This window comes from Lynx rufus, unplaced genomic scaffold (genome assembly GCF_022079265.1).
Source record: "Lynx rufus isolate CCGP_SWC_20201006 ecotype Redwood Valley unplaced genomic scaffold, mLynRuf1.p SCAF_31, whole genome shotgun sequence".
Lineage (NCBI taxonomy): Eukaryota > Metazoa > Chordata > Mammalia > Carnivora > Felidae > Lynx > Lynx rufus.
In genome coordinates this window covers 3,829,907-3,856,704 of record NW_025814847.1, presented here as the reverse complement: position 1 = coordinate 3,856,704, position 26,798 = coordinate 3,829,907, and the positions used below count along the sequence as shown (strand labels likewise).

At 59.5% G+C, this 26,798-nt stretch overlaps 1 protein-coding gene across 2 annotated transcripts; it reads right to left on the bottom strand.

Moving 5' to 3' along the window:
- Positions 1-95: 95 nt before the first annotated feature.
- On the bottom strand, positions 96-25,271 carry SMG5 (SMG5 nonsense mediated mRNA decay factor). Of its 2 annotated transcripts, XM_047092698.1 has the most exons (22): positions 25,048-25,271; positions 21,326-21,424; positions 20,691-20,814; positions 20,169-20,325; positions 18,061-18,150; positions 17,036-17,125; positions 16,286-16,364; positions 14,095-14,220; positions 13,955-14,023; positions 13,600-13,808; positions 12,806-12,943; positions 12,094-12,678; positions 10,256-10,431; positions 9,219-9,294; positions 8,473-8,648; positions 7,288-7,446; positions 4,087-4,146; positions 3,442-3,601; positions 2,934-3,024; positions 2,005-2,079; positions 1,554-1,692; positions 96-1,371 (listed from the first exon to the last, which is right to left on the bottom strand). In XM_047092698.1, exons 1-22 carry the CDS (start codon positions 25,119-25,121, stop codon positions 1,288-1,290), a joined length of 3,036 nt encoding a protein of 1,011 aa, XP_046948654.1. In that variant the 5' UTR covers positions 25,122-25,271; the 3' UTR covers positions 96-1,287. The 2 variants fall into 2 exon arrangements, with proteins under 2 accessions (XP_046948654.1, XP_046948655.1); XM_047092699.1 differs by lacking the exons at positions 21,326-21,424; positions 25,048-25,271 and having other exon boundaries at positions 17,036-17,220; positions 20,691-20,783.
- Positions 25,272-26,798: the final 1,527 nt, after the last annotated feature.

Here is a 26,798-nt window from a genome sequence, read left to right as displayed (position 1 = left end):
CTCTCTCTCTCTCTGCCCCCCCCTCTCAAAAATAAATTAAAAATATGTATTTAAATTAAACGAAAGTGTACAGAATGGCACCAGGAGACAGGGAGTGGGCTTCGAGGGGTCTTTATTAAGTGATGCCTTAGTCTCAGTCTCTGCCAGGGACTGGGAATGGCGGTGACCCCACTCCCCCTGGTTGTCCCAGACACGCGGTCTTAGAGGAAGGAGACCAGAAACCCGCTTTCCTCTGAGAACAGCCTGGGAGGCGAGGCTAGTGCTGGGGGAGGCGGCAACAGAGCCAAGACCCCCAGGCCCCCTTGGCCAGCCCCAGGGAAAGGGACCCTAGGGGGTCCTGGCCGGGGCTCCCTCGCAACCTGCACTCGATGCTCCGCCCACCGCCCTGAGCTCTTCACGATCTCAGCTCCCACTTCACCTGCCACTGGCCCCGAGAGCCCCGGCTCAGCGCCTCCAGGACAGCGGGCCCCCGACCGGGCAGCTTTAAGGGCCTCGACAGTAAGGGGGCCGGCGGCCTCACTCCGCACCCCCTCCTCGTACTGGCATCCCACTCGGCCCCGCACACGCCCATGGGCGGGTGGGCCCAGGAGCCCTCACTGGCACACGGGCCTGCTCCCTGCCCTGGAACCGGACAGATGGAGAGAAGGCAGACGCGGGGCAACCGGTGGGCGGGCCCCTGCGGCGGCAGGAGGGGCACAAGCCCTGGCTCTGCTAACGGTGCGGGCAGCTCCAGGCCCCTCTTCTCGAAGAGTCCCCAAGGCTCCAGAGCTACCCAGCCTGCGCAGAGGGAGAACGGGAGGTCCTTGAGGAGGAAAGGGTCCGCACAGAACCGGTCAGATGTCTGGTGTTACGCAATTCTTCCCCCAGTGCCGGAGGGTCCGCCCCGGCCCCGACCACCCTGCACCGCGAGGAAGAGGGGCCCTGCCGCCCCTCCCCCTCGGAGGTCCACAGACCACTCCCGTGGAACACAGACGCCCGCCCGTGCCTGCCGCCTGCCCCCAGGGACAGCAGGGGGCCGAGGCAGAAGGGCGGACTGGGGGCCCACAGGCCTCTCCTGCTCCAAGCACTTCCCTTGCTTTCCTGACGTCTTGACAACAAGGGGACCCGCCCTCCCAGCCGGCTCCGGGCCCTCCCTGCGGCTCCCGGGCCCTCCCTGCGGCCTCCTTTCTGCGTGCGTGCGTGAGTGAAGTCTGCGTGTGGTGGGGTGACTACAGGTGGCGGTCCTGGCTGCCAGGGAGGGCAGGAGAGATCTGGAGTCAGCCCCACTGCAGGGCCTGGGGGTCCATCTCAACCAATCTCCTTCCACTGCTTGTAGAAATCCAGAACATTCTTGATGTCCACACTGGCGTGTGCAGCGGCCTGCAGGGCTGCCTGAGGAACGGGAGGGGGCTGATGGTGGGGGCCCGACCTCCTGAACTCCAGGACCATTCGCAGGGTGGGGGGAGGGGCGGCAGAAGAGGAAAAAGTACCCGTACAGAGTAGTGGGGGGGGGGGTTCTACTCTGGCACCCCTTCCCCGTTCACCCCCGCCCCCCAGCTCCCCCTGTGACCCACCTGCATAGGGCCTGACAGCGCACTGGGGTCATCCAGTGGGAGGCCCGTGACAATGGTCACCATGCCGCTCGGATCCTCCTCACCTGCCCCCTGGGCCAGGGTCAGCTGTTTGCAGCTGTCCAGGATCTTATAGAGGGTCCTGGTAGGAGGAGGAGGAAGAGGGTCGAGCCCCGCGTTAGAACCGGGACTCCAGGATCACCAGGGCACGGGGGAAGCTGGGGACAGGGAGGGCAGCAGGCAGTCAGGGGCAGCGTTTCTGGAAGGTGATGCTAGACGGTGTCCAGCGGGCCCGCGTGCACTGAGCAAGACTCTCAGGGCGACGGGGGGTCTGGGGCTGCAACCTCTTACTCCCTCTGAGGGGACACGAACAGGTGGCCCTGGGCTGGCCCTGCTCAGAGAGCAGCGAGGCAGCAGCGGCCTGAGGCCCAGGAGCGCCGGGCTGACGTCTCACCAGGCATCCGCATCCTGCCTCTTCAGCTTGTGCCTCTCGAAGCTCTTTCCCACCTCTTTCTGGCAGCGAATATACCTGCGAAGGAGGCGGCAGAGGGAGGCGGGGGGTCAGAGGAGAGGGCGGGCGGGCGCCTCACACAAAGCACCTCATTGTGGCCCCGGGAGGGGGAGGGGGAGGGGCGCCTCTCTCCCTTCGTAGCAGCTCTGTTCGGAGCCATTTCAAAGCGGCTTCCTGGCGGCCGAGCCCAGCTTGCTTTTCCTCCCGATAACACGGAGCGTTTGGTTCCTCCCAGGGGAGGAGCTGGAAGAGGAGAAGCGGCGGATGCTTTTCAAGTCAGGGCTTCTGGAGACCAGGCCCAGACAAGCGGGCTTTGTGCAGCTTCCTGGGCAGGCAGAGGCAGAGGCAGAGGCAGAGGCAGAGGCAGAGGCAGGGGCGGGGGGAGCAGGGGCCGGCCTCTCCCTCTTCCGCACCCGCCGCCTGTTGCTCTTCTGGCCCCAAAGCCCAGAAAGAAGGGCCCGTGCTGGACAGAGCGCCGACCCACTGCCACCTGCTCGTCCCTGCACAGCTCCGGCGGGATGTGCGCGGGCCAGAGGAGGCGCTCCCAGCCCGGGAAACTCTGCCGCCGGCCCGAGCCTAGAGCAGGAGCGACTCCTGCAGAGAAGCCCGCAGCCTGCAGTCAGAGGTCTGCCCCCATCTCCCTGGTGATGCTCTCTCCCGGCTGCCCCAGAGGCAGACACACTGCCGGTCAGAACGCCCCACGGGGCTCCAGGCCCACTGACCACCCTCCATCCAGTCTCCGGCCTGCCTTCCCGCGCGGTGAGCAGGATTACAAGCGTGTGTCTCACCCAAGGGAGCGAGCGCAAACACGCGTCTGTCGACTGGGAGACCGACACGGGGCTTAGGAGTCACCCTGCCGGGGCCCCACTCACCTGTTTCCTTTTTTAAACTCTGCCTCCAGGTATCGGATCCCATCCCGGGCCCCTGGGTGTTCCTTCTTCAGCAAATCCAAGCCGTCGATCACTGGTGGGGGAGGTGGAGGTGGGGAAGGACAAAACACATGAGCCCGTGCCTTGGTGGCGTGGGGCCCTGCAGGAGGCCATCTGAGCCCGTTCCAGCACGTGCTGCAGGAAAAGCGGGGACTGTGGCTCCTATGGGGCTCCCGGGGCCTTTCAGAGTACAACCTGCGAGCAATGTACCTAGCGATTTACCAAGTGCGTTCACTTAGACTTTTCTGTTTCTCCCAACTGTCTCATAAGTCAGAGTTAAATAGAGATTGTCACACGCATTTCACAGCTGAAGAAGACTGAGCTTTAGAAAGGTGGCAGGACTTGACTGAGGCCGCTGTGTGTAACCTGGGCCCCCATGAGGCTCTCTCAATTGTAAACCCAAAGCCTCTCGTGGCCACACTCTGTCCCCCCACCTGCCCAGTATGCCTACCTGTCCTCGGGATGATGACAATGAAGCGGCCGCTGGTGGCCAGCTGGCGGATAACCGGGAGGTGGTGGCAGAGGGCCTGGGTGTCAGGGACGAGGTAGGGAGACATCGCCGACTGGGCCTTGGGCTGCTGCAGGCTCCCTTCTAGCTGAGAGACCTCGAGCTGGGGAGAGAGGCAGAGTGTGGGGCTGCGTGGGCCTGCAGCCTGGGGCAGGCAGGGGGAAATGGAACCCAAGAGGGTTCTTGTGTGGACGGGAGACTCCTTGTACCGAGGGCCTTGGAGAAAAAGGAGACAGAAAGAAGGGTAAGGGAAAGAGAAAGACAAGGAACAGACCAATGAAGGCCGAAAGGGCATTAAGACTCAGTGAGGAAACGAGAAAGGGAAGGTGGTCTGAGAGGTGATCTGGGTCAAAGTAAAGGCCACTATGGAATGGGGAGGCAGAACAAAGCAGGATGGGGGTGGGAGGCATGGATCAGAGCAGGGGTGGGGGTGGGGGAGACAGGAGGACGGGGTGGGGGGTGACAGAAGGACGGGGTGGGAGTGCGGGGGACAGGAGGACGGGGTGGGGGTGGGGGGGACAGGAGGACGGGGCGGGGGTGGGGGGGACAGGAGGACGGGGCAGGAGCACCCGAGCCCTGACCACTCACCTGGAGTCGTAGCTGGGCCATGTCCCGCATCAGCCTGTTCCGACGCGCCTCCTCCTGAGCCTACGAGGCAAAACACCACGTGCTGAGCTCGGGGCCAAGAGCTGGGCCCATAACCCTTTCCGCAGCCATCGAGAGGTTTAAGAGATCATCCAAGAGGTCGGAAACGGGTGGGGCCTCATACAGAGTCAGCTCTCGCTCCGGGTGGTGAGGGAAAGGGAGGCTTGGGAGAAAATCGGTTTCTCCGGCAGGCAACTTGCGAGCAGACACCCCGGGAGGGAGCAGGACGGCGGCCGGCTGCACGGGACTGTTCGTCTCTGCTCCGCCCGACCCTCCCTCCGGGGCTGCCTCCATCACGGCCCACCTGCCAACTTCCCCAAAGCACCAGCTCCAGCCCAGACGGCCCCTTCCTCTCCTCACAACCTGCCGCCCCCCAGCTTGGTAACAGGCCACCGCCTGCCCAAGTCAGGAGGCTGAGCTGGCCGTGACTGTTCCTTCCCTCTCTCAGCTCCTGAAGTCACCGCTTTCCAGTCCGGTGACCGCACCTCCTTCGTCACCCCTGCACGACCGCGGTCTAGGCCGGTTCCTCCGCCCTGCCGAGCACAGCCTCACTGGTCCCCGCCTGCACCCCAATCCACTTTCCCTGCCTACAACCAGGCAGGGAATGCTGCCGGCGCCGTCTGGTGCCCACCGTGGTCCTGACTAAAACCCTCTGATGGCTTTCCTTGGTCTTCCGGAGGATGTCCCAATTCCTTACTGGGGTCTAGAAGACGAGGTTAAGGATGGAGACTTATCCTAAAAGATACTGGGGGGTGGAGGGGGAGCCACTGAAGGCTCTCTGATGAGCAAAGGGGAGTCCTCAGAGCGTGCTCGAAGACATTAACCTCAGTGGGGGGACGGCTGGGTGGCTCAGTCGGCTAAACATCTGACTTCAGCTCAGGTGACGATCTCGCAGGTTGTGAGTTCGAGTCCCACATTGGGCCGTCAGTGCAGAGCCTGCTTTGGATCCTCTACCTCTTTCTCTGCCCCTTCCCCGCTCTCTCTCTCTCTCTCTCTCTCTCAAAAACAAACATTAAAAAAAAAAACACATTAACCTGGAACACACAATCCCATTCCAACCATCGGAATACACGGCTAACACGGATCTGGACAAAGTCAAGTGAGCAACATTCTACAACATAAGCGACCGATACTCTTCAGAACCACCAAGGTCCTGAAAGGAAGACTGAGGAACTGTCACAGACTGCAGCAGAACAAGGACACGTAAGAACCCAACGTGATATGGGAGCCCAGAAAAGGAAACAGACATCAGCGGGAGAACTAGTGAAAATGAACGAAATCTACCGTTAACGGTGTCGTCCGGTCCCAATGCCCTGTCCTGACAATTACACTACGGTTCCGCGGTACGCACCTACCCCCCCCACCCCCCGCAGAGTCCTGCACAACAAAGAACAGCCCCTTGGAGAAACACTGGTGGCGGAAGCGAGGGAGACGCGCAGAGCCTGTGTGATGGCCACCTTCCCACAGGCCCCGTGGGCAGACTGGTGAGAACGGCTAACGCGGTCACCGTAGAAGTCGAGCCCAGGAAATGAACGCTCAGGCTGGAATTGGAATCGGGACGCACCACGTTCCAGAGGGGGCTGGGGGCGCCTGAGGCGCAGTGCAGGGGGCGGGCCCGGGGCCAGGCAGCTCGGAGAGGCGGGCTTCCGAGCCCCTCGGGGAGACATGGGTCCCTAACCCGGGTCGATGCTGGAGCCTCAGGGCAGAGCCAGTCTGTCTACCCCCAGCCCCGGCTCTGCCGCGGTCGCTCCCTCTCGGCTCACGGTGCCTCCTCGTCCAGGGCAGGAGAGCGCAAGCACGCGCCTCACGGAGCCGCGCCAAGGGCTGACCGAGCGGCCACAGGCGAAGCGGGCTTTGCACACAGCCCTTGCCACAACTGGAGGGGAACAGTGTGGCCAGACCACGGTGCCAAGGGAGACACCCCTCAGGGCGCACATCCGCGGCCGAGGCAGGGCCGGGCGCAGCCCCAGCAGGCGATGTGACCTGGTGTCCGGAACCACCCGAGCGGGGCTTCCAGGAACGCCCTCTCCCCTCGGAACAGTCTTTGGGAGCTTCAGGCTAAAGGAAATGCCTACAAAAACTAACATTTTTTCAAGCTGTGTAATTTCCCCAGAATTATTTTTGTTAATTCTGTGTTTTCCTCTACAGAACAGTAATAAAAGCCTCAATACGAAAGGTTTGTTTTTAACAGAACGTGCCTGCTTTGAACACAGCGAAGGGAGTTTCTGGGAGCCTATGCCCCTTCCCAGCCAAGCAGAGCATCTGCAGGAACGGGGTGCTCAGAGACGCGGGGAGGCCCGGGGCTGGGGAAAGGAAGGGCACAGGGGAGGGGACCGGCTTGGGACAAGCAGGAGCCCCCAGGCTTTGGCCGCGACGCGTGGGCCAGGCTGCGGTGCCAGGCCCTGGCCCCCTCCAGCTCGGGGCAACACGGGCCTGACCGCAGAACCCCAAAGGCTGGTCACGGAGCATGAGCCAGCCTCACACAGAAAGGACCACCTTGTTCGCCGCTGTAGCCCCAGCGCCTACAGGACCGACTGGGACAGGACGTCTGGCACAGCGCAGACGCTCAGTCAGAATTCGGGGACTGAACTACCCAACGCAGAGGAGGCTGTAACTCCAGGCCTGTCCTACTCTGTGGGGCTGCTGGAGGTGGGAGTGACCCTACACGGCCTCTGGTAGCCAGTACCCCCCCCCAGCCCCGCCCAGGTCCCAGTCTTCATCCCCTAGAGAGGAAGAAGGGTTGGGAGCACCTGCCGGGCACACACCCTGCAGTGGGCAGGGTGCCTGAGACACATGGCCATCCTGTCCACACAACAGCCCCAGGTCAACCCCGCCGACGCCATTAACTGCTAGGCAAACAGGCTTAGCAAGGTCAGGTGACGTGCCCAGCTCAGACCCGGAGCAGACAGACACGGCCCTCGACCCCCAGGCGGTCTGGACCCAGGCACCTCTCGCCCCCCACCCCCTGGTCCGCCCGCCACTGCCCTCCCTGCACCCCCTCTCCCCGGGCTCGGCGTCCCAACCCCACTCGGCACGCTCTTCCATCCAGGGCACCCCCATCTGTCTGGGCCCCTCGGGCTGGCTTCTCAGCGAGCCCGGTGGGGAGCAGAGCAGGCAGGGAGGGAGGGAGGCGGGCCGACTCACCATGCGGATCTGGGCCTGGGCCTGTGGCAACACGCCCTCCTGCTCAGACTGGGCGATGCTGACGAAGATGCCGGCCTCCGCGCTGAACTGCAGGATGCTGCCTTGCAGGCGGGCGACGAAGTGGCCAAAGCTGCGGATGCAGCAGATGCGCACGACCGACTGAGGGGACACGGTGGTGGGGGAGGGGCTGAGCAGGGCTCTCCAGCCCCACCCCACGCCCGGCCCCTGCCGCCCAGCCCCTCAGCCCACAGGAGCTCCTGGGAAGGGCCTGCATTCTGCGGGGTAGGAGAGGGGAGCACCGAGGCCCAGAGCCTCCGGTGCCAGAACAGGGACTCCTGGGAGAACCAGAACTCGGGTGAAGACGGAGGCAGGGCGCTGCACTGGGAGCGAGAAAACCTGGGCACTAATGCCACCTCCCTCCTCAGGACCTCGCGTGTGACACGAGGGCATTAAGCTACACTGACATTTCCAATCTATTTTTCTGGTGGGCACGACGACTCCTTCCCCTCAGACAAAAACCTTCTCTAGGATCCTAAAACGTAAAAGACTAAAGCCAGGCTTCTCTGGCTGGAGAGAAGCAACCAAGAGGCTCGTGTGTGTGCTGGGAGGCCGGCTCGCCTGGCTTTCCCCAGCTGTCCCCAGATGGCCCCTGTGGTGACGCAGATTCACGGGTGACCGGCCTGGGGCACCTGGGTGGCTCAGTCACTTAAGCGTGCGACTTCAGATCAGGTCACGATCTCGCGGTTCATGAGTTCGAGCCCCTCATCAGGCTCTGCACTGACAGCTCGGAGCCTGCCCAGGATTATGTGCCTCCCTCCCTCTGTCCCTCCCCGGCTTGCGCACCTCTGCGCATGCGCGCGCTCTCTCTAACGTTAACACATACGTGTGCGTATATAAAAAGAGTAGCTGGCCTAGATGAGCAGCACTGTCTCTTCCAGCCCTAACAGTCCCTGTTCCGCCCTCTATAAAAGGTGGATACAGTGGAGCGAGGCCTGTCCTACAACAACTCGCCTGTAGACGAGCATCCTGCCAAGAAGGAAGGCGAGCTGCGTGGCTCTCCGGAGGAAGCCCGCCCGGCCCAGCCCAGCCCAAGGACACTCTCCCTGCCTGGACGGTAGGGCTGCCTGCTGTGCTGCCAGGTGAGACTAACAACGGAAGCTGTGGCATGAGAAAACCCATCCTCACCTCTTCTAAGGCGCTGAGCAGGGGCCGATCTGTGTCGAAGTTAAAGCGTCTATGGGCGGCCCGGAGGGGAGGCAGGTTACGAAGGGCCGTGTCCTCTGGGAGCAGCAGGCTAGAGGGCAGGTCAGGCAGTTCACCACCTTCGAGAAGGTCCTGGACCTCGGGACACAGGGCCAGGCCTGGGAGAAAGAAGACGTGTGAGACCACCTGCCCTATGGAAGCCCCCGGAGGACGCGGCCCTTCTTCCCCTTGAAAACAGAGAGGTGGACACACAGCGCCATCCGCACGGCTCGGAAAGACCGGAGCTGGTTGGGCGGGGGCAACGATGGCTCGGATGGGGAAGGCTCCCCGAAAGCAGGGTGGAAACGAGGAGGGCACGTCTCTCAGGCGAGGCCAGAGGTGGGGAAAGCTGGAAGGCGGCAGGAGAGAATGAGCTCTGGAGGCGGAGGCTGACTCAGGGACAGGCACGGGCACCAGCAGCCGGCGCTGCCTCCCAGGCTCCCCTCGCTGCTCCCGCCCATCCCCTTGCCTTCCCCGGGGAGCACACTCCCTGGCCGACCGGCAGGGCAGTGTCGGGGGAAACCGGAGACGCAGACACCACAATGGCCGCTGTGTGTCAGGGTGGCCGGGCAGTGAGGACCATTAACCTCCTTACCCCCAGGCTGGGTTACCAGGAAGGGGGGGATGGGCTTTGTGGGGCCACTGAGGAGGGAGAGGGGAAGGGAGGGTGGTGCCAGGGCCTCACTCACCAGACTCCTGGAGTTCACCGGCAGCTGGCAACAGGTTCAGCAACACAGACAGGCGATTCCACAGGCTCTGAGAGCTCTGGGGGGGAGCGGGACAGGAGCGAGAGCAAAGACTTCACCTGGGGTCTGGGGCGATGGCCACAGACCTAGAGGGAGCTGACGGGAAAGTTTACAAGAGAGGCCGGGGACGGGCTCATGGAAGACTTGCAAAATAGGGAGCTGGTCCCATGAGGAATGAAGGGGGCCCATGGGCCCAGCTGAACTTCATCACCAGCTGCAGCTTTCGTGGGCAGGGGTGAGACCACAGGAAGGACCCTCTGGATCTTGGGAGCGGGAAGACCTCGAGTGCTGGGAAGGCACCTCTCCGAGCCCCCACGTGCCCATTCTGGGGCACCCGTGTGGAGACATGACCCCGCATCCCCGCCTTTACCACACCTCCCTTGATGACCAAGGACGGTGAGTAACCAGCTGCCAGCAGACATAAGCACACACCCAAGGGCGTGCCTGGCCTTGACCCAAGGGTCTTCTCGGTGGAGCGGAGCGCTGCTGTGATAAAACACCTCCGGGCCAAGGCCGCTGGGCCATCGAGGCTCAAGACAGACTGGACCTGAGAAGGCGCCGCTGCCCCGCTGTCCTCCACGGCGCCAGCCTGACACCTGACTCTGCTGCTTCCCCGCCCCAACACCTCCGCCCCTGGATCCTATCTCCGCGGCCCCACTCGGTGTGCTCTCCTCCCTCTGGACTCTGGGACCGGGATCAGAGACCAGTCGTCCCCCCCCCCCCCAGCACTCATCAAGCCTGATCCCAACCGCAGGCATAATGCCCAGCGCTATGGACACAAAGCAGAATAGGCAGCTCTTGCTTTCCCCGTTCAGAGAATTTGTGTCTCAGCCCAGGCCACAGGCTCTTGAAGCAGAGGTCACATCTAACCCTTTCCCCATAAAAAGCCTAAGGGCCCAGCACAAAGCAGGCGCCTGACGTGCTGCAACCATGTGAGGGGGCCCCTCCCCCCCACCTCCCCAACACCCCCGGAGCCGCACCTGCGCACACACGACGATGAGCTCCGGGTTGGCCCGCAGCCAGTCCAGGAAGACCTTGACCGCAGGAAGCAGGCCTTCAGCCGCCAGCACCTGCAGCTTCTCCTGGACACTGCGCTCGTTCCGACAGGAGCGCCCGCTGGACTCGCTGCCCTCCGACTCGGAGCCGTCCTCAGAGGCTGTGGCGGGCACAGAGAAGGGGGTGAGCCGCAGGCAGGCGGCATCAGGCTTCAGCCCCAGGGGTGGGGGGCATGCTCGCCCGGACTCTTCGGAAGAATTCTGATGTGACAGATGGGGAATTCACTACACACTCTGCCTCATTTCTCTACACCCGCTAACGGGTTGCTTTCAAGCAAGGACCCTGGTGCCTTTTAAAACATGCTTCTTCCTGATCCCGGCAGGTTTGTGAAGAGTCCGTAGCTGGTCGCTCGAGCGGTATTTATGAAGGACCTGCTCTGTGCTAGAAAGCAGGGCCGACACTCAGGAGGGGGCCAGTGGCGGGGAGCCAAGGCACACAGAACTGAACTACGAGCCCCCAGCTGTCCACCTGTGCAGGTCAGAGCCCCGGGCAGGCCCCTTCGCCTCCGCACATCAGCCTCCTCGCTTCTCGGATTCATTCCCTAAGTCCCAACCACACACAGGCACAGCGTTAGGTTCCGAGGACACAACAGACCAAGCACAGACTGCCCTGCCCTCAGAGACTCCCAGTCAACAGACGGCCTCACCTGAGTACTAAAGGCCTGGAAACCGTGGAGGGGCGGAGGCTACAGGAGCCCACGGGAGAAAATCTAACCTAACCTTGGAAGAATCCCAGACCAAGCGATTTGAGGGAAAAGCCAGAGGGCAGGTAAGAATTAGCCAAGCAACAGGCTCTGGGCAAGTGGGGAGGAAAGTACATTTCAGACCAAAGGAGCACAGGCCACAGATGCCTAGGGTCAAGGGACAGCACAGGGAGGACAACTCCTCCACCACAAGGGCTGCTGTGAAAATTAAACAAGACAACACCCAGGGCACCTGGGTGGCCCAGTTGGCTAAGCGTCAGACTTCAGTTCGTGATATCGTGGTTCATGGGTTCGAGCCCTGCATCGGGCTCTATGCTGACAGCTCAGAGCCCGGAGCCTGCTTCGGATTCTGTCTCCCTCCCTGTCTGCCCCTCCCCCACACTTGCTCACTCTCTCTCAAAAAAAATTTTAAGGGGCGCCTGGGTGGCTCAGTCGGTTAAGCGGCCGACTTCGGCTCAGGTCGTGATTTCACGGTCCATGAGTTCGAGCCCCGTGTTGGGCTCCGTGCTGACAGCCTGCTTCGGATTCTGTGTCTCCCTCTGTCTGACCCTCCCCCGTTCATGCTCTGTCTCTGTCTCAAAAGTAAATAAACGTTAAAAAAAAAAATGATAAAAAAAATAATAAAAAAATTTTAACAAGACAACACCCGACGACAGTCCAGCCCAGTGCCTGGCAGACAACAGGCTCAGTAAACACTCGCTGTGCCAACTGGGTGCCCCCTGTGCAGGGAAGACCCTAGGAGAACGGGGTCCCTGGAGCCACCTGCCCCGGTGGGACATGGGCTGGCACCAGGGGGAGATGGCAGCGGTCGTTCGGGGAGCAAAGCCCCACACCCGCAGGGCGGGGGGTGGGAGGAGGGGAAGACCACGAAACAGGCGGGGCGGCACAGGTGCTGGGAGTGAGGAGCCAGCAGGAGCGCGGAATCCGGGAAAACGCTCCCGGACAGCACCACAGGCAGACGGCCGAAGGCACGGCAGCGAGCGTGGGGATGGAGGCACTGCGGCGAAGAAGGCGGGGAGGCGTGGACCCGAGCAGGGCGATGACCAGAGGCCCAAATACCTGGCTCCGAGGGCTTGTCTGCATCTCCGTTGACACAGGGCCTGCGGCTGGCCGCGGTGGGGGCTTCGGCAGGGGGCTGGAGGAGCAGGTTGCTGAAGGTGGGGGCCAGTCGGAAGCAGCGCTTGGTCTGGAACATCTGGGTGGACATGGCTTGTAGATTGCTGGCAATGCTGGCCTCGCTGGGGCCCAGTGGGCCATTGAGAGACTCGGGAGCCTCTGACCTGGGCCGAGGGGGCTCCAGGGCTGGGGACCGTGTCCCCTCCTCATCCTCAATATCTTCCAGGTCTGATCGGGACTCTTGGCTGTTCATTTCCGAGTCTGTCTCCGCATCAAAGGCCGTTCCCCCACCTTCCAGACTCTTGTCGGAGCCGCTGTCCGAGCCCTCGCTGGCCCTGGCCGAGTCATGGCTGGAGTCCGACTCAAAACCTTCACTCAGGTCACTGTCATCCCCAGCTCTGGGTGGATGGCGACGGCGGCGGAGGCAGGAGAGGCGGGAGAACTTCCGGCTCTTTCTGACCTCGCCAGCTTGAGGTGCCGCGGGAGGGGGCTCAGGGCCCGGCGCCTCCTCCTTCTCCAAGGGCTCATCTGTGCGGACACAGCAGAGCCCAGAAATTCTAGGCGCTCTCTGGTACCATCTCTAAGCACACCTGTTCCCCCTCCTCGACGCGGCGCCCCAGGCGAACCTTCCCCGGCCACGCCCCCATTCCCGCACCTGTGCCATCACTCTGGAACGCCGGCACGGGGTTCTCGCCCTCCTCCAGCTCAGCCTGTAACCGTATGTTGACGTGATTGACGAGGTGGGAGAAGAGGGCCAGGGTGAAGGCGATGGCCGCGCTGTACTGCTTGGATCCTAAAGCCAGGGGAGCCAGGCGTTAGGGCCCAGGGCTCCGACGAGCGGGCGCCCGCGGCTCCAATCCCATCTCGTGTTCTCAACCCTTCCAAGGATCCAACTACCCCTCGAAGCCTCCTCTAAGGAAAACAGACTCCTCAGGTCTCTGCATCTAGAATGTGCCAGCTCGCTCTGTGCCTCCTCGGGCAAGCATACCCTCTTGTGCCACGCCGTCCTCTCTGGCTCTGATGCCTTCACACCGGCTCCTCCTCGCAGCCCAAGCACCTGCACACCCGGCCCGGCCTCTCCCGCCCTCCCAGGCCGGCCCCACACACACCTCTGCCGGGAAGGCCCGCAGAACTGCCTGACTGCCCCCAATAGCAAGGTCTAAACTCGGTCTGCACCCTCAGCTCACTATCCTGCCCTCTCGTCCGCCTGGGTCACGGCCAAGACTGTGTCTGTGGGACTGGAAGGGGTGAAGATACGCAGTTGCCCTCGTTCGTTCACCAGAGCAACTTCAGGGTGGGGTTCCTCGTCCCTCACGCTCCCACAGCCAAGCAGTGACACAGGTGGCGACGGCGCTGCTCACGGGAGGAAGTTCAGGAATAAGGAGCTACGGGAAGAGCACCGAGGACCCCGGATGCCGGGGGGAGAGGGCAGGGCATACAGGGAGTCACCTGCTCTCTTCAAGCTGTGCACACCCATGAGACAGACGATGACCATCTGGAAGATGAGAAGGTCCGGGAGGAAAGCGTAGCCACCCTCGTAGTCCTCCTCGCCCTCGCTGGCCAGGCTGAGGTTGGGTGAGGAGGGCAGGTAGAAGAGGCACAGGTTGAAGTCCTCCAGGACCGACTGGCAGAGGGATGTGAGCTCCGCGTCCACCGGGCTGCGGAAGGGCAGGAGCGGCAGGGAGGTCAGAGATCCGGCCTGGGGCGGGCACCAAGAGCTGGGGACACAGGGGAGACTTCGGAGAGAGCCGCCCCGTCGGGGGCTGGCAGGATGCGCTCCGTGTGCCGGCCCCCTTCCGCTCACCTGCTTCTGGGCTGCAGGAGGCTTTGCAGGTACATGAAGTTCACCAGCAACCTCTTGATGTCTTTACATCTGGAAGGAGAGGAGCCCCAGGTAAAAGGCCAGCAGCCGCAGGGCCCCTGCGCCCCACAGGCCCTACTCACCGCTTCCTGCTGGGGGAGAGTTTCCGAGTCTCACACTTCTTTAGCTGGTGGTACATTTTGGCAGCCTTGTCATACAACCGCTTGAGATTCCCATAGGCGCCCTCAAAGGACACCTCCGACTGGATGCTGCGGGAGACGCAGAGGGAAGCTACGGGCTCTCGGCGGCGGGGGGGCGGGGGACGGTGCTCTGCTCTGTTTTGGGGAGCAATGCTTCTAGCGGTACAAGCTACCCCCAGCCTCCCCTCCCACGGACACACTCAGGGTGAAGGCCATCTTTCCAGATAAAATACAGACACGACTTCTAGATCAATCAAAATACAATTAACGCCTTTGCTTCCTCTATATTCACAAACTCAAGTTCATCACCGGCCCTAAGATACCCTTTGTCTTTTTTACAGTATATATAGAGCACTTAACAGGTAGCAGTCAACAAGGGGCGACCACGTACAAGGGTATTTACACACACAACTAAGTGTCCTTACAACACTCTTCTGAATAGGAGGAGTGTGTACGGAGTGGCCCCCACATGTCAGGCACTGCACCTGACCCTGTCGGCCCATACGCACGAGAAGATGGAGCCCGGAAGGACAAGAATGCGGCCAAGGCCACACGGCTAACGCATGGTGGAGAGGAGTCCCCGACCCAAACCTGTCTCACTACGGCGTCTACGGCACCAGCACTGTACTGTTTCTAATGTCTTTCCTGGGGGAAGAAACCTCTTCGTCATAAAGAACAAGGTACGGAAAAGGATATCTGCTTGTGAGTAAAAGGTAGCCACAAATTTTTTGACCCTCCTTCCATCCACACGTGGGTTTTCTGCCTGCTCCCCTTTAATAGAGGGCCAGGGGGAGAGGACGACGCAATGCAAGTGCTCTGACCCACAGAACACTGTGGAAGTGACTCGGCCAGCTTCCAGGCTCAGGCCATAAAGGACTGACATTCTATTTCCACATCTCTTGGGTCATACTTCACTGTTGGGAGCCCTGAGCTCCCATGTAACACATCTATCTCTCCTCAAGAAAGACCACATTGGGGGGGGGGCAGATGAGCCTCGCTTCAGACCTATCAGCCCCCCAGGTCAGCTGAACACCAGCGACTGGTCCTAGACAAGGCCACCAGGGGAAAAGAACCGCCCAACTGAGCCCTACCCAAATGCCTGACCCAGGAACGACGAGATGTGCTTAGCACACACAGCAGGGCAGGACCTTAGTGGGCACCTTCCAAACCTGGATGTGCTGGGCTCTCTGGAAATGATTCACCCTAAATCACAACCATGAGTGTGATGAGGGACCAAGGACAAGAGGGCATTCCCTGGAAGGCATGTGAGGCATAGAGAAGATACAATGGAAGGCTACAAACCTGGTAACTATATTTAAGAACGAATACAGTGGCATCCGTGGGGGTGGGGGGTGGGGGGTGTCCTGCACGGATTCAGAAAAGGAGACAGGCACCTCGAGAGCAAATACTCTGTCGATACAAGGAAGAGCTTTCCTGGACCAGGTGAACCAAGGAACGTGGCACGTGGAATTTTGAGGCGGGACCGTATCTTATACTTTAGTATTTGATCAACAAAGTCATGAAGACCAGCTTATTCCCTCTGCCTTGAAGCCGGGTTTATATCAGCCTGTCCCACGCGTGACTGGCTGCTCAAGTTTAAGGTGGCTCTGACTAGGCGGCAGCAGGTGAGTCCCAGCCAGTTTATTCCGACGACGGCCCGGTCAGTGGCACCCCCACCCACCCAGCCCCACTCCGGTATGCTGACTCAGCAGACTGCCCACCCGAGTCCAGGCCTCCGAAAACGATGTCCCTGATTCTGAGAGCGGAACGTCAGCACCAGGGAGGCAGCGAGCCACCCTAACCCTAGCCCACCCTGTCATCGGGTCACCTCAAAACACTGAAGATCTACAGTTCTGCAGCTCTCATCATCCGCTACTTCGGTAACATTTCACTGACTAGATCGAATTTACTTTCTTCAAGACGGTGGGCAGTGTTCCCGGCTGCCCCAGTTCCTACACATCCAGGTGGACTTGTGAAAAGCAGCAGGGCTGTGTCAGAGCGCCCCTGACAGGAGGACCCCTCAGTCTCCGCTTCCCCTATTTCAGCCGAGAGCTAGAAAAGGGAGGCGAGAAACCCGAGCAGGAGCAGCACGGACGTGACAGCTGGGCCGGGGAAGGGGCGGGTGAATGCTCACCAGCGGAGGTAGCAGTACATAGCTTCCACGTTGTAGTACTTGCTGCCCGCGAGCGTGCCCAGCTGGTTGAAGGGCATTCCTGGAGAGAGAGAGACGTCACGCGGTCTGCGGACACGATACGCACCCAGAGCTGCCAGGACCAACGGGTGCCAAGTGGCGGCGAACCCAGGGGGAGAACAACGGGGTCTCGGGTGACGAGCAGTGGACTCTGCCGCGTCTCCAGGGGATCGCCGATCGCAGACTCCCTTCCTATCAGTCTAGTCCTACCCGGCCTGGCCTACCGGGGATTTCAGCCCCCGGGGGTGTCACCCCCTCACTGGTGGCTGTGGCTCTCGCAGGGGTGATGGTACGTCACGGAGCCCTCTCCTTTACCCCGGCTCGGTTTCTCACCTCTGAGCTCTCCTGCCTACGGGCTAATAATCCTCACCTCTCCCTATAATGGAGCCTTAGCTCTTCTCTCTGTGCCTCCTGCGGGAAAAACAGCTGAAGCGGAGTTTCCTCCTCCCACAGAGACCTCGGGGACAGGGAAGCCATCTTCTCGTCCTTCCCCTCTGCCTCCCTCCTTAGATCAAGACTGCATTTCTCTCGAGCGTGCGTTACGAGGGGGACAACGCATAACCGAGGTGAAGTGCGGCGGAACCGAGCGCGGGGGGACCTAGGGAGCCAGCGCGGCCTGCCTGCTGTCTCAACGTGGTCTTCCTCTTGGAAAACGCGGCTGGGTAGGGAGGCCCAAGCAGGGGTGCCACTTACCAATCTGGGGGGCTACTGACAGGGCTTGATAGTAAAATCTCTCAGCTAGCAGCTCGGTGTCTACGCCAGCTAATTCATTCTGATACCGTGCTGCAGGAGAGAGGAGGAAGAAAACTCCGTGATGCCGCGTTTCAGAAAAACGTCCCCTCGTCTGGGAGTCCACTCTGTGCAGCTGTAGTAAGAGCCTGGGAGGAAGATAGCTGAGCTAGGAGGCAGGCTGCTTGGGTCTCTGGCACAATCTTAACTCTGCGTGACCATGAACAAATCGTTCAACTCTCTCTTGCTCGTGGGTAGCTTCGAAATGTAGAGACTATTTGGTGTTGACAACAGGCTCTTGGTTCTCTCTCCCCAAGGAAGGGGACCCACGGCAGACGTAACTGACTGCAAAGACCTCTGGTGTTTGGATCCAGAACACAACTGGACATTACCGTCCTGTAACGTCCAGACCTTACTACGGACACCTGGTCCGTCTAACACGAAGCAGCTTGCCTCTCCCTGTGCATACTGCTTATCAGAGGTCCAGAAGTGGGCTGGGGCCAAGGAGAGGAGCCTCAGGAAATAAAAGATAATCCTACAGCCCCCCACCAACAGTCTAATGAGGAACCTTCGGCTGCCAGGACTAGAGACCCAGGGGCCATCAAGCAAGGGAGCACTTTTTCCCTCTGAGAAACATCTGTTGGGCAGGTAGGTCCTCCACGAAGTCTAACTTCTGCTCCTCTAGGAGTCCATCAAGAGAAAACTCCAAAGGAGAAAAGCACCGAATTAAAACCTTCCTAACCCACCACTGAAACCGAGTTACCACTCAGACTTTCTCAAAGTTCATTTGCCTTCTTCCGTGTTCACTGAACCTTTCTGCTAACGGAAAGGCAGCGAAAAGAAGGGAACATCGAATGACTGAAGGAAAGAGTCACAGCGGCCAAACGTCCCCCTGCTCTCCCAGCACCTACAGGGCGGTACCAACAAATGAAGCAGCTCTCCGCCTGTCCCGGAGCCCCGAACAGAAAACAAAGAGTTCAGGTTCTTACACAAATCCCCCAGGTACATGAGACATCGGTGGCACGCCATCTGTGCCCAGTCCATCTCCTTCCCTGAGGCAGACACTGGCTTCTTGCATCCTGAAAAAGAGAGAGAAACTTAGAAGTGCGTCCCCCTGCCTCCTACCTGAGGGGAAACACCTTTCTTAGGTGGAGAGAGGAGATCAGAAATCCACCACTAGTCCTGAGAAGACTGTGTTATGGGGCACAGAAGACACTCATCCAGGACACAGGTTGACAGAGGCTCGCAGGTAGGAGTCCTTCATGGGAAAACCACAAACCAGAGGAGACAGGCTAGGGCCCCGGACCTAGGACAGTGCCCTGGGGAATGGCTACGTGAAAGGTCATCACAGAAGGCTTCTAGAAAGGACGAAGAGAAGCTCCGGTGTCAGGACAGTCTTGGGTGTCCTGCCTGAGTGGTGAGGGGGACCAAAGCTGAAAGGTTTGGGTACAGACGAGACCCGCCCAGGAAGAATGGCCTGAATGAGGCCAAGGTAAGGGCTCCTGGCTTCCACCTGGGGGGCGGAGGCCCCCCCCGAGAAGGCCACCCACGAGGGAGACGGGTGAGCTTGCCTTGCATGAGGACAGGCGTGGCCAGAGCCCCATGTGCTGGCCTCTCATCCCCCCTCCCCCAGCAGCTGTGTAACCTCAGTTCAGAGAGCCTGAGCTCTTTGGGAGGCAGTTTTCTCATGTGACAGGGACCAGTCCGAGCGCTGTTCAGTGTCAACTTCGACCCTCCAGCAACCCCATGAGGTGGCCGCTCTCATCACGGAGAGCTGTCACACAGCGGGTAAGCGGCAGAGCCAGGATTCAAAAGGCAGACCGGCTCCAGAGCCCGTCCCCTTGCCCATGCCACCTCGCAGCCACTCTGCTTGCTGTGTGACTCCCACTCTGAAAAGCACTTCCTAGTGTTTTCTACAGACACCGCTTAGCTGGCTGCATGAGAAAACATCGATGAGAAGTTAAACGGGAGTTTGGGGAACTGATTCTTTGAGGTAAGGGTTCTTCACCTGTTTTTGGACTGTGGACCCCGCTGGCCATCTGGTACAAGGCCTGTGAGGGTGGTCTTAAGTTAGGTTGTATTGTTTTTATTTTTAAAAGTTTATTCTGTAAGAGAGAGCAAGCAGGGGAGGGGCAGAGAGAGAGGAGGGAGAGAGAGAGAATCCCAAACACTGTCAGCTAGGAGCCTGACACAGGGTTTGAACCCGTGAACCACGAGATCATGAACTGAGCCGAAATCAACAGTTGTACGCTTAACGAACTGAGCCACCCAAGTGCCCCTTGTTTCGTTTTTAAATAATTTTTTGTAAATGCACGAAATGCAGTGCTGTGCTTCTGACGGGAGAACGCTACCGTGTGGTGGCGGGGTCACAAACCGGGACCCAGAGGGTGCAGCAGGGCAGGGGCAGGGAGGTGAGGAGGAAGGGGCTCAGGGGTGGAGGGGAGGAGTGCCAGAGGGTGGCCAGACTAAAAAGAAAACCGCCAATGAGAGACGGAGGTACAGCACGGCCACCGACCCTGGGGCAGGTGCATGGAGACACATGCTACCGTGCAGAAGCGTCTGTAATCCCTGGACGTTTCCGAGACCTTCGGTACTTACAAAAACACTGGGAAACAATCTCTGAAGTTAAAAGAAACAGTGCCAGGGGTGCCAGGCTGGCTCAGTCAGTAGAGCGTGCAGCTCTTGATATCGGGGTCCTGAGTTTGAGCCCCATGTTGGGCACGGTAATTACTTAAGTACAAACTTTAAAAAAACAAAGAAAAGAAAAAGAAACAGTGCCAGCCAAACTCAACTGGGAGAAGCCAATAAATGTTATTGTCTTCCAGAGCCAGCCCTGCTCTAGATCATTCCATCCCTCCCTCCGACTACACCTCAGTCTACAGTCCCAGAACAAAAGAAACCCTTCTCTTTCCCGAACATCTTCACCCTACGTCACGCGCTTGCTTGGATGAACCATACTCCACGGGCCGCGTGCAGGTCTTGCTAGAATCCTCCGGCCCGGCCAGGTCACAAGCTACGCCGACCCGGAAGAATAAGAAGGCCAGATGCGGAGGCGCGGAATCTCGCTCCTCAAGCCCGCCTTTCAGATTTCACTGACCTATGAGGGGGTCGGTGACGTGGGTCCAGTCGATGCAGCACTGAAGCTCCAGCTGGTAGTGGGACTGGATGTAGAGAAGCAGGTGCTGGTAGAAGCCAATCCCGGCTACCAGATGTGTCCTGTAGGCACATTCCAAGGTGCTGCGGCTGTGGATGTGCTGGGCGTCGGGAAAGGGAAGGGGCTGGCTAAGCAAGGTGCTCAGAGGGCGGTCCCCCCTCCCCAACCCCGTTCCTTCGCGAGGAAGGTAACTTATCTTCTTGGCTCTGAACTGCATCCACGCCTCTTCTCGCCCATGAGTGATCCCCCCACCCGTAGACCCACTTCTCTGGTCTTCCCATCTGGGACGAGGCTCCTTTCCTCCCCCGATCCCAAGTACCCCCGACCCCCTCCCTCCTTTCTGGCATCTTCTCCGCGGCTCCTCTTTCTCCCGCCATGTCCTGGCCCACTTTCCTAGCTGTCTCTTCCTTTCTTAGCTTCCCTCTTTAGACACATTTCTTCTCAGGACCCAGGACCTCCCCTTACCTTTTTGTTAGTCTTGATAAGCTGAATGACTTCATAGTACACCTTTCTCCACAGCAGCTCCTCAGCCTTCCTCCCATAGTCCACCGGGTGCAGGAACATGAGCTTGACGCAGAGCTCACGCAGCCTGCGGGTACAGAGGAGCACAAGAGACTGACCGTCCTGAGCGGAGCGAGGAGGCCTCTGCCAATACCCGGCCGAGAAGTCCCTGTGCCTCCCAAGAGACATCCAGGGTCAGTCTGCATGACCCAGGACAAAGAGCAGTTCTGGGGGGACAGTGGGAGCCCCAGAGGATAGAGGCAGGAACAGTAAGAACTTTAACAGTCTTCTTCTTCCCCTGCACATTTCTCTCCTTTTTTTCTGCCTCTTTACCCCGTCTTTCTTTCCTGTCATGGAGCAGCATGGCCAGCCCCCCAGCTCCAATGCCATTCGTATGGCCCCAGTCTGTTAGATGCAGGAGCTTCCGAGAGAACGAGGGGTCCCCATCTCTTCTCTCAGGAAGGCCAGAGTTCATGGCCCGTTATTGTACCACGAGGCCAGGAGGTAAGAGAGAACAGGTGTCTATACGCGACAGAGTTTCAGGCGGAGAGGGGGTAGAGAAACCGTAAGGATCTGCGGTTTTGCAGTCTCCAGCTTACTTGTTCCTCAGGCTAATGTTCTCTGGTTTGAACACTTCTTGATAAGCGGTTTTGTTGCAAAGGATGAGGTCAAGTCGATGCACGGCCTCCACCACAGCCCTGGAGAGAAACACAGGCAGGCAGTCCCTGAGCCATGAACGTGTTCACGCAGGCTGGGGGGGCCTCCGATCCTGGAGGAGGAGCTACAGAATTAGGGGAAGTGGGCGGGCTGCAGGCTGAGCAAAACAAGTCGAACACACTCTCCCTCCGAATGGAACAGCTCTCCATCCCAGGGGACGTTTGGCAACAACAGACGTTTCTCATTGTCTCCACTTGCCGCAGGGGTTTGAGGGTGTGGGAGGAGTTGCTACTGACATTTAGTGGGTGCTGCGAGACACCCCGCAATGCACAGGACAGCCCACCACAATAACTACCCAGCCCCAAACATCAACAGCGTCAAAGTAGAGAAATCCTGTGATATAAGAAAGTAGACTCTTCTTTTAACATTTATTCATTTTTGAGAGGCAGAGAGAGACAGAGTGTGAGCAGGGGAGGGGGCAGAGAGAGAAGAAGACACAGAATCCAAAGCAGGCTCCAGGCTCCCAGCTGTCAGCACAGAGCCTGACATGGGGCTCGAACCCACGGACCTCGAGATCATGACCCGAGCTGAAGTCCGACGCTTAATCAACTGAGACACCCAGGCGCCCTAGGAGGTAGGCTCTCTTAATGCAAAGAGCCTACACTGTGATAGGCAGAAAATCTAGAGTTTGATCCCTGGCTGTGTCTGTCTAACTCTGTAACTTTGGGTAAAGTACCTAACCTCTTTAAGTCTTAGTTGCCACATCCATAAAAATGGAGAGAACAGTAGCAGCTACCTCAGAGGGCTGTCAGAATTCAAGGAAAGAATTTATATATGACATTGATATATGGTAAGCATTCAATAAACAATGGAATGAATTAATTACGCAAGGGTTTATTATCTCTGACATAAAAGAAATGCATTCGTAGCATAAAATTCTGTTTTTGAAATAGTGGGATATGGGAAAATGGCAGCGGGGGTGGGGACTGAGCTGTTTAGGTGTAAGGTCTCCTGGATTCTGCTGAAGGAATTCTTTGATATTAGGGTGTAGGCTCTGGGTGCTGGGTAAAATATCTAGCTCGTGTCCCAGTTCTCCCATCTGCAAAATGGAAATAATATCATCACCTACTTTGTGAGAGTTAAATTAGCTACTACACAAAGCACTCAGAACAGTGCCTCATGCATGGGAAGTATTCAGTAAGTGTTAGTTTCCATCTTTCCTGCTATAAGGCTAAGGAGGAGACTACAGACCTGAAGACAAAGGAAACTCTACAATGGATGGCTAAGGAGCGCCAAAGGGAGGTGTCATCTCTAGAAGGGCGAAACCCAGAGGGTGACGGACAGCCGCCGTGAGAACAGGTGAAATCAGACACAGCTCTGGGCGCAAAAGCTACCAAAAAGGGGAGAGTGATGATCCCTGAAACAATCCAAGGTTGTTTCGGAATCCTGAAACATGTGCTCCTGGGCAGGGGAAGTGGGCCACCGCAGGATGGCACGCTGTGCGGGCTCAGGTGGCTCACCACTCACGGCTACCTTGTACAGGGCACGGTGACCACCAGCACCCAGAGTGGGTGGCACGGTGATCTAGGCCTTCTCACAGGCAAACCTGAGAGCTCAGCATTTCTCCAAACACCCTCTGGGCCTGGAGAGGGGAGCCAAGCCCTTTTAGCCAGCCTGGCCCTTGATGCCAGGGGTGTGACTTACTCTATGCCAGCCTAGTTCCCCAGGGCGGGGCTTTTTGATGTCAGTGCCTTGCACGAACGTAAGAAGTGTACGCATATGTCTTTATGGACAGGCTTCAGAGTTCTCCTTAGATTCTTGATCCAGATAAAAGGTTAATAACCATTACTTTAGGAAGTTCTAACTGCAAATTCCTTTTTTAAAAAGTAATCTCTAGGCCCAACGTGGGGCTCCAACTCCCGACCCCAAGATCAAGAGTTGCACGCTCTACTGACTGAGCCAGCCAGATGCCCCGAAAAACATCTTTTGTGAAGTCCGTTAACTGGCCTAATTAACTGGTATTTGTGGCCCTTCCGGCATTCCTTCTGCTGCTGCCTCTTCTTCTGAAGGGCTTTAAAACATTTCAGAATTTCATTTCTGTAAGCAGACTGTGGGAATTACCCAAATTTACTGACGCTCAGAGAGACAGTTTCATAGTCTACCAACACATTTATCTCGGGCACGGCAGTCAGACCTTCCTCCCCCAGTTCCTTCCAACAATCACCGCGGCTTTAATAAAGGACAAAAACAGAGACCTGCTGCCTCACGTTTATTTCCACCCCGCTCAAAGCCAAGAGCGTACAATCCCAGGCAGGGGTACCCAGGGGCACAGATGTAAGGCCACCTGTGCAAACGCATCACCTCAGGTCAGTCCGAGCTGTGAGGGTGGCGGCTCGAGAAAAGAACCAGACCTGAGAAGGATCAGGATGACCAGAGCTACTACCCGAAGCTGGAGACCAGGAAGGAATCTTGCAGGCAGGGCCCACGCTCTGACAGGCAGCGTGACATTCGGCAGCATGACGAGGCACACGTGCCAGCCCCAGCCAAGTCCGCGCTGGCCCTGAGACGGCGGGGGGCAGCCCGCAGTGGGAGCCCGGGGGCTGCTGGATTGGATCACTCTTCTATTTTTGGAGCAGCCTATACTCCCCTGTGCCTCTGCCTGACAAAGCCCCGGCAGGCAGGATGCCCACTCCAGGGAGAAGACAACGTGCTCTGGCCTCTTTCACTGCCAGGAGGGGGCCCCCTGCTCTGAGCGGGGTCTTCTGCAAACACCCCTGTTCTACAGAGCCCAGCCAACAGCCCAAGCCCGGAAAGCACAAAATTCAACTTGGTCTCAAACTTCACCCCATTCTGACCCAGTTCTGGAGCCCATGTTCCGGCTGCACCCCCCCCCCCAAACACACACACCATCGCCCCGCCTCCCCTCCCCCACCCCAATCCTGGACCCTGGGTGGGAAGACCTCATGCGGGCCTGTTCCCGACAGAGGGACGGGGGCTGGAGGTGTCCTGAGGAGTGCCAGTGGCTCTGTGGAAATCAGAAACCAGGAATGGAAGCTGTCTGGCAAGACACCGTAGTCATGAGGCTGGGAGGAAGCAGAGGACTCAGGATCAGGAGTCCCCGGGTGCCCTGAAATGGGCTCCCATGACCTAAGGACACTCTGGACTCAAAGCCTTTCGTGGCCCGTCCAGCCAACGCAACGAGCCTTCAGTCTCTCCTCCTCTCTTCATTCAAACTTCCCCCAAAATTAGAGCCACGAGGGGCTTCAGAGCGCATCCCACCCCGGCCCGTCCCCTTCAGGAGGCCCAAGGTCACACCGCGAGCGGCGAAGCGCCCGGCCCCGCGGACCGCAGCCCAGGGCTGTCCCCTCCGCGTCCTGCGGGGTTCGGGGCGCCACTCCCTTCCGGGTTTGCTCCGTCTGCGCCCCTCCCTCACCTCCAGACCCGGCCGCCCGCCCGCCCGCCCGCCCGCCGCACAGCCGGGGCCAGCCCGAGGCTCCCGGCCAGGGGCCCAGCCCACGTGCTTCCCCAGGCCGCCCAGCCCCGGCCCCGGCCCGGCCCCGGCGCCCACCCCCGCCCCGGCCCGCACCCGGGCCCCGCCCGCCGCGGCCCCGCCCCCGCGGCGCCCACTTCCCCCGGCGGCCGCACGCACGCCCCGGCCCCTCACCGGTAAAGCCGCTTGGTGTGGAGGACCTTCGCCTCGGGCTCGCTGCTCTCCGCTGGGGGGGGGCCTTGGCTCATGGTGCCCGGGTCCGGGGCGGCTCCCGGTCACAGGCCCCCGCCGCCCGCCGCTACCGTCACCACTGCCGCGTTCGGCCGGAGCCGCAGCCGCCACCGCCGCCGGCCCTGCTCGGCCGCCATCGCTGTGAGGCGGCTGCCCGCGACAGCTCCTCCTCCGCCTGCCAAATCTCGCGATAGTGGCGGCTCAGCGGCGGGCCGGCGCGGGGGGGGGGGGGGGGGGGGGCCGCATGCTACCAAGTCTCGCGAGGCTCGTTTTCCCTCCCGGGAAGTTGCCAGAACTAACTCTGGGCAGCGCGGCTTCTTTCCGGCCTCTCCAAGTCCTTGCGAAAAACTTTATTGACAAACCTGCCAGAGAACGGACAGTGGACCCGGCGAGGGGCTGGGGCTCAACTAAGGGTCGCGGCAGATGGGCCCACGGCCAGGAGCGAGACTTTGTTTTGCGCTGCGGTGGCCATTTGGTCCGCTCTGCCGACCCTACACCTGTCCCCCCATTTGAGTCGCGTCTCTCAGGTTGCAGGTGATCCAGTCCTCCCTTTCCCCTGGTGCTTAAAAGAACAAACGAAAGTGTATGTGAGAGTTTCCTGGGGAGAGGAGGACCGTAAGAGTGAGGCCCCTCCAAGACGTGACCCTCGTGCAGGCGCCTCGCCCTCAGCTCCCCTACCCCACAGCCTTCCACTTGCCGTCTCAGCAGCCCAGCAGACATTTATTGAACGCCTGCTGTCTTCCAGCCTTGGGTTCTGGAGACACGGGCGAAGAGCGATCCAGACCCTGTCCCGCCCTCACAAAGCTCAAGTGACTTTGGGGTGAGGTCCCACAGGAATGAGAAGCCCCTCTCACGTTTCTGCCTTGGAAAGATTACCTTGGATTCCTATTGCTTTTTTGGCATTGAACCTAGGCTAAAAAAAAGCAAGGTATCTTGGGAAGTCTGGGGAAGTGGTGATAGGAACATAAATTCCCTTCCACCTCGGTGCTCCTGGTTCCAGCCACCAGCCTTTCTTCTGTTCCTGAACCAGCCTAAGCGGGTCTTTTACTTGCTTCTGTCTCCTCCTTGGAGCCCTCCTCATTTCCTGTCAGGTCTCAGCTCAAATGTTGTCTTGGCAAAGACGTTTTCTCTACTCAAACTGTCCTATTGATTAGGCTCTTCATTATCTGTTACCGCAATAGAACAGGCTACTCGAGGGCAGGGACCTTGCCTGCACTCTTCTCTCCTATGTCTGTGCCTAGAATAGTGCCTAGCCAATAACAGGTGCTCACCAAATACTGCACAAGTGTAGAAGTTCCACCTTTTCTACCTACTCCGAGCACCCTTTGATGTGCCCTCTGCTTTCCGGGGCTTCAAGCTCCTACACATCCCACCTGCCTAGAGCACACACCCTTGTGCCCAGCTGCACCCCCACTTTCGGAAAGGGTGACGTCCTCCAATGCTTTTTCTGTCGGCAGATTCAGCAGGGCAGGGCCTGCCCCTTTAATATGGGCCCCACCTGCTCTGGTCAGACAGGTTTGGAGACACAGGTAAAGGGAGAGAGACTGAGAGGGATACTTGCAGAGCCAGCAGGGAGCTGGGCAGCTCCTTCCCAAACGTTGGGGACCCTCCGCCTCTGCAGATGGAAAGTAAGAGGGTGTCATGGGTTCACATGGCAAGGGGTAGGAGGCCCTTGAGGAGGTGGAGGGAGGGGA

What these genes read in the sequence shown, in the direction of transcription:
- SMG5 (XM_047092698.1), bottom strand. Translation starts at nt 25,121, where the DNA reads ATGAGCCAAGGCCCCCCCCCAGCGGAGAGCAGCGAGCCCGAGGCGAAG. An exon ending in GCACAGCTTGAAGAGAGCAG is followed by an intron (nt 12,944 to 13,599) that starts GTGACTCCCTGT and finishes CCCTGGCTTTAG; the next exon opens with GATCCAAGCAGTACAGCGCG. An exon ending in CGCTGTCAGGCCCTATGCAG is followed by an intron (nt 1,372 to 1,553) that starts GTGGGTCACAGG and finishes CCCGTTCCTCAG; the next exon opens with GCAGCCCTGCAGGCCGCTGC.